At 36.5% G+C, this 9,054-nt stretch overlaps 1 protein-coding gene across 1 annotated transcript in view; it reads right to left on the bottom strand.

Annotated features, from left to right (window-relative positions):
* The window catches only part of SLC16A7 (solute carrier family 16 member 7), a 29,250-nt gene extending 21,330 nt beyond the window's left edge, over positions 1-7,920 (bottom strand). The window contains exon 1 of the mRNA XM_086472338.1: positions 7,707-7,920. Within this exon, the coding sequence (XP_086328464.1) occupies positions 7,707-7,920 (214 nt within the window). The remainder of the gene's footprint in view (positions 1-7,706) is intronic.
* Positions 7,921-9,054: the final 1,134 nt, after the last annotated feature.

Raw genomic sequence — 9,054 nt, forward strand, 5'->3', positions numbered from 1 at the left:
TGTCACTGAAACGTAGGAGAATTACAACCCGTGAAACATATAAGAGGAAGACTAAAGAAAAAAAGCAAATCTTAACCACCACAAGCTCAAAATCAGTAACCATGGGTGCCTATCTCTGATAGGAATATTCTCGGATTTCAAAGTGTCTAGGGAGCGAAGTGTAATGTATTAGTACAGGGCAACAGTCATGTAGGGTAGCATCAAGTCAGATTTGTACAAAACGGACATGAATTCTTGCTCTAGATTCCTTTAGCACTTGAAAGACAGAGAAGTCTTTCTAAAACATGATTCAGTTCATGTGCTTCGGCCATTTAACTTCGGAAGGGATGAATCAGAAATTCCCATTTTTATTGACTGACAACAGAATATGTCTGGACAACTGGATCAGTTGTAGGTACCTATGCTGAGGAAGACTAAAAACATGAATCCTGTCCATATAATCTCTAGTTACTGTTGTTAAAACGCTGTAAGGGTAGCACCACTTCCTTCAAAGTTTTCTAAAAGTCAAAGCACTTAATGATAAGTGTTTTAAAGCAGTACACATAGAAAACCAAACAGGGCACATGTTCCCATCATCAGCGGGAAGTGTTGCAAGAAGTGTTTGAACTAGAGAAGGAAATCAACATCTTATTTCACAAGACAGTCTCCTATTTTAATCACATTCTTTCATTTGGTTGTCTAGTCACAGTACATATTCACCCAAAAAAAAGTCAGGTAAAACCACAGTGAAAATGCTTAACTGTTTCTTGACAATTAAAAAAAATAACCTGTCAAAATTTGTGGAAAAGAAAGGTAAGATTTTCTTTTGTCTGCGTGCACCACATATATTATCTGCTAAAGCTGAGGTTGTCTGTGCTTTTTGACATACATAATCTATTATGTATGTATATTCCATTGAGACTGTCACTGTTAGATGAAAAAGTTCCATCTGATCAAAAACTCTTCATATTCTATATATGTTTATCCATGTGTCATACATGATCTCTGCAAAAATCTTCAAAACAGTTAATCAGCTAAAAGAGTGTTTAAAGTAATCATAAAAGGCAATTTAAAACCACCTCCTCCTTTGATTTCTGTAGTTCTCTTGGCATCAGCCTCTCACTGAGTCCCTGGTCCACTCACCTATGTCAATGACTATAGATCTACATATCTTTATGAATCACAGTAAAAGTCTCAGCTGTTGCCATTTGATAGTGGCTCAGAATTTCTTCTAAACATATCAGTACAACTCTGTTTCCCTTTAATATACCCTTCAAAATAAACATGGGAATAGTTCTTAGACATTCCAAAACAATAGACCAGTAAAATTCTATAATAAGTTCTTTGTAAAGTGCTGCGTTTATTATTTCATTTGAAGCGCTGGTGTGACTACAATGGTATACACAGACTTTTCCTTCCCCCACAGTACTTCTCTGGTATCTGCTTAAATATCTCATGATTCCCAGTTGTGCTAGACCATTGTTTCATTACCTTTGAATTATCCAACACACATCACAAATACAACTATTGTATGATCCAGTGATATGAAAAACTATATGGGAACTAATCCAACGTTATTAGTACACACAAAATAAGCATTCCTTTGTCAAAGTTTTACAAGTTCAATGATCATATCAAAGGCCTAAGCTTGTCCCTTGATATTTTTCCTAAACAAACCCAAAGTTTTAGCCCCTTAGAAAATGTATTTTATGATGCACGTTATTTATTATTGTTTGACTTTGACCCACTACTTGAAACTAAGTGGGAGAGAAAAAAGAATCTTCTTTGCGGATATAAAAGTCAATATTGATTACTTTACTTATAGAAATACCTGGCTATAAAATCAAATGAAGATCAAGACAAATACAAAGCCTTAAATGGGAAAAGAGTGCTTAACTAATGTTCATTATGTAATCCACGTTGCCTACGCGTATGTAAATGTACCTGCTTTAATGAAGGTCTTGAGTTAATTAAATTTAAGTTACCACAAGTATTTCTATGATATGCATCAAATCATTACTAATAACCTATAGTTTGGAAACTGAAAGAGCTTGATAGAAACACAGTGGGATTTCTTCGTCACATAATGTCTTTCTGACAATTATTCAAAATTAACATAAGTGTACAATAAAAGACAAAGAAACCCCTTATTTCTCCCAGTGGCAGCATGTCCTTAACTTTCAGACTGGCTTCCTGAATGTGGCTCAGTAGATCCCAGTAAGAGCTATGTTTCATGGAAACTTGACAAAATTGGATGCCCAAAAGGCACTAAATATTTAACAATTAGATCTCATCTGTTCAGTCAAACATAACAAGTTTCAGAAAAAAAAAAAAAAACAGCTTGCTCCTGTAGATAGGACGACAAACCTGTTTGAAAAAAAAATGTATAAAACTATCTACAACAGATCTGCTTTTTTTCTTCTTTCTTCCCACGACCATTTCAAAGAATGTTTTCTAAACATTAGGGAAGGCCTCTGTTTAAAACAGCCACTGCACTGCAGAACACTGCCCTACAAGCTACAGTTTTACTAAAACTCAAAGCCTTCCAAGAAACGTAAGAAATGGCTGTATTACCTTTTGGAGGCTTTATCAGTCTTCCTTAGCATTCAGGTCTTCTTTTTTAAAAACTGAACTACCATAAATTTATAATATTTTTGTTACACTTGTTACCTCTTTTTGCACTTACCTCCTTTTGCTAGTAAGATTCAAAATGCTCATTATGACTTGTTTTCCTTTATCTGTGAGCCTCAAATTAACTTGACATAGACGTTTTACATATATTTTAGGCTAAATGTGAAGTATTCCCTCATGCCCATGAAGCATTCAGAAAGTTGATAAGTTCTGCTTTCAAGGACACTCTAAATGAGGTTATTAAAATTCAGCTCTTTGCATATTCTGATGGAGAAAAACACTCGTCCCTGACAACAAAGGACATAGGTCAATTTAAGAAAGCCTCTCAATCCATGGCCACTGAATTCCTTGTACCAGTATTTGTAAAACCAAAATAAGAAAATGTTACCAGGGAGGAAGAAAAGTGTAGAAGCCCAGGTCCTCTCCAAAAGTAAAAATCCATAACCATCTGTTGTTTGTGTTACATGGATTTCACAACTGTCATCTCCACTGTGCACGCCATTTCATCTTCACAGCAATATCACCAAAACACCCACTGAGATAAAATCACAAATATTTTGAACATACCATATGATATGTTATTTTCCAAATTAATACTTGACAAAGTCAAAATGATAACTTGTCTATAGGTTACCTTTGTGTTGCGACCTGAAAAATCCTTTGAGTTTGCTACCGTTTGAAAATACTTAATCTGAAACTTAAGAAATACAGAAGACAGAGGAAGCTACTAAATGCTTAAAATTTTTTAATTATAAGCATATTTTGAAAAATGGTAATAGCCACTACTTACACTTACATAGCATTTTTCTTCAAAAGGGGTCCAAATGTGCTTTTCAAATTATTTGCTTAGAAATATAATCTAGAATTTAAATGGACCTTTCTTTTTTGAACTTGAGACCACCAAAACTATCCCACATTTCACAGCTGGGTATGGCTTGAAGGATTTATCATCTCTCAAGCTAATATCTATAACCCAATGTCATATCCAAAAAGTTATTTTGGAAAAACAAAACAAAACAAAGAAACTAAAACCCCAAACTGAAATTGTCCTTGGAAAAATGACAGAAAAAGAGTTAAAGACAAGTGAGTAAACCAACAGCTTTTTCCCTAAGGAAATCTAAAACTCAAGGTCAGCTGTGTCTGAAATCACCAGACCTGTCACATGGCTTTCATAGCTGCCACTAAGGCTCCTATCAAACCTACACTGAAAGCAATGAAAACATTTTTACTGGAAACAGATCGAGCTCTGATAAGAAGCTCTCTAATCATCTTTGGCTGTTAATGCTGCACAAAGTGAGAGGTGAAGTTTTGAAAAAGAAAAGAATGAACTGAGAGAACTTGAGGTCAATTGTATTTGATCTTTTTCTTGAATTCCTTAATGCATGTATGTTAGAGCACAAATTGGGGGGTGGAGGGGAGGGGAGAGAGAGAGATCTATGTGTATCTAAGAATACACATGCACACAGATTTTGTATACATATGTGTCCATACACATAAACAAACATATACAGAAACATGGGTTGCCCTGTAAGGATAACAACTAATTCCATTTTATCCCAGCTTCTGTCTTCTAGTGACAAAAGTTTGGTGGTCTCAGTCACAGTCCTTTGGGTGTAGGAGTCCATCACAAAACCATCACCCTTAATTTAATACAATTGACAGTTTCTGCTCAAGAGAGGCAGAAGAAGGAGTTGCCATGGAGACTGAACTATTGCTCTTCTCCAGAGGATGCTTTTTTCAAGTATGGGCTAAACAGTAGATGCTGTGCAATACCTGTAACCTTGATCACATCACAGGATCCTGCTTTTTGGGATGGCTTTTTAGTAAACTTTAACAAACATCCAGGAGATGGGGAGGGGGGCGGGGGTGGGGGTGGGGGGGTGGGAAGAGAGAGCTTAAGGAAACAAACAAACAAAAAAAACCAAAAAGCAAAGCCCAACAAAAAACAGTATAAAAGTGCAAATTATGCCAGATTGAGAGGGGAAAAGAGTTTCATATTGATTTATCAGATTTGTCACCTCTGCTTAGTGCTTTCCTAACAGGGTGAATGCTGTGCTTGACCTATTTGCTGGAATTAACCAGGACTGCAGGAGACCATATGGATTGCCAGATGGTCTGCTATAATTTAATGCCATTTATTCTAAGTATGAAGTAAGTGATAAACATAATTAACATTCTTTTAGCTCCTTACTGGATGCCTTTTATTAATTTCTTTTTTTTTTTTTTTCTTCAGGCATTGAAAGGTAAGTTAATACCTTGTTACTGAAACACAGATGCCAGCTAATTACTGCAAGAGGCTGCAGCCTCCAAAGCAAAGAGTGTCTGCACAGACTCTAACTTATTCACTGACCCCACTGTGATGATTAATAGGTTGAATGCTAAACTCTAATAAGGATGACAGATCTTAGCTGTTTTCAGGTTACCTTAATTAGTAGTATGATGAACAGAGTGTTCATCACAGATGTACGTATCACAATTCATAGTAAACAATACACCTTGTACTCATGCTCTGAACGTGTATTTCACATTACAGCACATCAAATGCTAAGGAATCAAACCACCTTCAGACAGTAAAAACAATGGAATGATTTCCTTCAGAAATGTTTTTCCTGATTGCTATTTCATATTCTGCCAGTGATTGTCTAAATGGCGTATTTTTTAGGAAGTGGTTCTAGAGAAGCTATGGCTTCAAAGAGTGTTTATATCAGGCAGGGTTGTCATTCTCGGCATTTTAAAACCATGAGTCTGTAACGAGATATCCAAACAACTTTGCCTACTGTTCCTGTACTGATAATCTTCATAGTGACTGGGGTAGGTGTTAGCAGAATGAACAGTAAACCATTTTGTAATTTTTAATGTCAATGTACAGGTGAAGTTAGTATGCTGGTACTCAGAACAGTCAAAGAAGTATTAGCGAAAGGGCAGAAGTATTGGCTGCTTTGTATTTTACATGAAAAGTCGTGCATGTTGCACCACACAGATAAAAATGATCACAGCTAAATGTCCTGTGATTTGCATCTGTACTGTTAATAAAACTTGGGTGAATTTTGAGATGACAGAAGTGGCATAAATTACATGTTATTCAAAGATTAAAACAAATGAACAGCACTTGCACTATAAAGCAAATCTGCCCTGAGAAAATTTAGCTCCGATTAGAAAATACGGTGAAAAAGAGTCCAGGTCAAAAGTCACAGCATAGGGAAAGTAGAAACAAACTTTTCAATACCTGTGCTCTTCCCTTGTTCCAGATGGGTCCAGCACTTGTTCAGGGGCCTCCACAGTGACACATGCACACTCCACAGTGCAAGTGCTGATCCATCCTTAAGAAGCAACCACATTATAGGGGACCTGAACGTGACAGGACATACCTGCTCTTTTCTGCTCTTGATTGCATTAGTGCAAGTTACTTCTTCACCTGCTGAATTTTGGTGAATTGCTTTGTTATTGTTGCTGGTCCTATAAAATCCTTTATAATTCTCTACTAGTGTATGAATAATTTATGATACTCTACTAGTGTATCAATAAAAATGGGATCAAAATATCTGAACAGCAAGCTTTTGTTGATATTGACACCATTTGTCAAGACGTCTTTATAAGGTCTCTGGCTCTGCCAGCATTTGAAAAAAGGATCCATTTTTCCATCCCATTACCTGAAAAATATTTACCTGAGGTACTGAAGCTAATGCTATGCTGGCTGCAGGTTCATTTTTATAGTCAGAGGGGAAAAACAGCTACTTAGAAGGAGCAACTCAGGCAGTCTGAATTCCTCTCTGTAGGCACCTACCTCTCTTCCCTGACTGATAAAGGAGCTAGGGTGATTCAGGTGTCAAAACTTAGGTAGGTTGAAATCAGACATAAAAAATTACCACGCTAAAAATGAGACTTCATGCTTGCTTCAACAGGTTGTTTACTGGACCTGATAATACCGTACTTCACTATTACACAGATACCACATCTGAAAAATATTGGAGTGATGCTCTTCAGTGATTAAAGATATTGAATCTCAATGTGCTATTGGCACAATGTTTTCAGTTCCTATGTATATACATTTATACAAATGTACATATACATACACACACAGAGACACACATATATAAATGTATGCATTTAATTACTCCATCATTGCAAACAGTCTGAGATGTACCAAGTGGTTACTTCATAACATCCAAAGAAAGGGCAATGCCAGATCTATTGCCTGAAAGAACCTCTTATTCAGACCTCTGAACTGCCTGAAAAATTATTTGCCTAAGAAGCACCTGGCTCCCACCAATAATTAAAAAAAAAATATCTGAAAGAATGAGGAAATCAAGCAGAATTTAACAGCTAGTCTTTGAGGCTGATAGACACAAAACCTGTCAAAGCAGGTTTGACACTTTGTACTTAAACATGGCTTTATACATTGCATTCCTTTTTAATCCATCTTGTTCTTTACTTGCTTGCTCAGAAGAAAAAAAGTTATCAGAGAATTTATGTTCACTGTTCATTTCAGTACCAAGAATAAGACTGTCTGTATCTTAGCTGTCATACAGATGGCATGTATGAAACATGTCTCTTGGCCTAAATGGAAAGTAGGATTTTATTTTAGGACAAATAGTGACAAGATATAAAACCCCTGTCTACAAAGGAATACCTGTGCCTGACTAATGAACCCGTCATTGCCTTAATAATTTTCTGTGTTTAAGCTCCATCATCTGATCCACTGAGAGATCTCACTGAGGCAGTGGAAACTGAGCAAATGTACCCCAAGTCCCAGGAGAAGCTATTTGGGTATCGCTTTGTTGGAAAATGTGACTCAGAAACTGTGAATTTAGGGCAAAATTGCAAAACAGATTTAGGTAGAGGAACAAACAAAAGGCCCTAAGGGGAAAACAAAAAGGAAGAGAGTATAAAAGGTTTTAAAAGAGAAAGTGAAGTGCTTTAATGGTGATGTGGCTACCAGTATTCTCTGATAAAGTATGATACAAAAAGAAACGTTTATTTTGGTAAATTCTTTAGGTAATAATGACAAAATTGGGTAGTAATACACTTTAAATGCTTTAAGACCATCGAAAAAAACCCCAAAACTATGATATCTGCAGATTTCACAAATGTCTTACCTCCTGCATACATGACGGCCAACATTATCGATGATATCCAAGCTATCTCACTATATGATGTGTGGAAGATTTCTTGTATTTCTTTGAAGAATACCGTGATGGCTTTGGGGAATGCATAGGAAAATCCAATGGAGATAAAAGCCCCAAAGACCACAACCCATCCCCAGCCTCCATCAGGAGGTGGGTACTGTGGTGCTCCTGTTGCTGGTGGCATTTTTGGTCTCTGTCTCTTCTCCAACTAAGCTGAAAAAGAAGAGAAGAAACAAGGTTTCAAACAGTTTTCCTTTTTTCTTGATCAAATTGCAGTATTCAGTCATCATCTCCAGTGATTATAGAATCAGAGAATCATAGAATCATTAGGTTGGAATAGACCTCTGAGATCATCAAGTCCAGCCATTGACCTAATACCACCATGCCCACTAAACCATGTCCCAAAGTGCCACATCCACACATTTTTTTAAGACCTCCAGGGACAGTGTCTCCACCACTTCCCTGGGCAGCCTGAATCCTCAAAGTGGAGACCTATTTCCAGTTTTCATGGGACCACGGAACACGAATACCTGTTTTTAGAAGCAAAACCTGTTCTGCAAAAAAACTTGTGGCAAGAATATTTGCAATATCTTATTCAGTATGTGGCAACTGTTACAAATCACTGAACTTGCTCGCTGAACTTATAGGAAAGTGACATGTTTTTTGGGGTTAATTTATGTAGCTGTACTATCTACAGTGTCAATTTAGCACAGGAATGAAATAGAAAAGAAAACCTGGAAACTTGACTTATAGGAAACAACAGAAAAAACTTACAGTAAATTATCACTAAATGCCATTGTGCTAGCAAGATTTACTGGTGCCTCAGCAAAATCATCAGCAATGACAGCAAGGAATAAACTCATCACACAGTTTTTTATCGTATGCTGTCATAATCCAATTTTTGACCATTGTTGATATCTCTTGCTTATGTCATTAGAACATCTAAAAGGCAGGTTCTAAACAGAGATTTAAAATTCCCTGTGTATCCGTAAAATAAATACAAAATATTACAAGTCCATACTGTACTTATTTTTTAAATTTTCATCTTCATATTAGGTAATGTTGATATTACTTGCAGGAACAAGGTGGAGCTTGATGGTACTATTTTTACTCTGTTTTCACATGTCAGAATACATCAGGAAGCCTTTCACTAATAATCTCTAACTCTCCACAGCTATTCTCTAATTTAGACTTTACCATAACAGAAGTCACCAGAGTGGTATCTTACAGAGGTTCTGAGAGGTTCTCATTCAGGCAGCTCAAGAAATCATAGGTAATCCACATAAAACTCCTAAGGGCTGAAATAAATTTCATACTG

This window comes from Leptosomus discolor, chromosome 1 (assembly GCF_034619465.1).
Source record: "Leptosomus discolor isolate bLepDis1 chromosome 1, bLepDis1.hap2, whole genome shotgun sequence".
Lineage (NCBI taxonomy): Eukaryota > Metazoa > Chordata > Aves > Leptosomiformes > Leptosomidae > Leptosomus > Leptosomus discolor.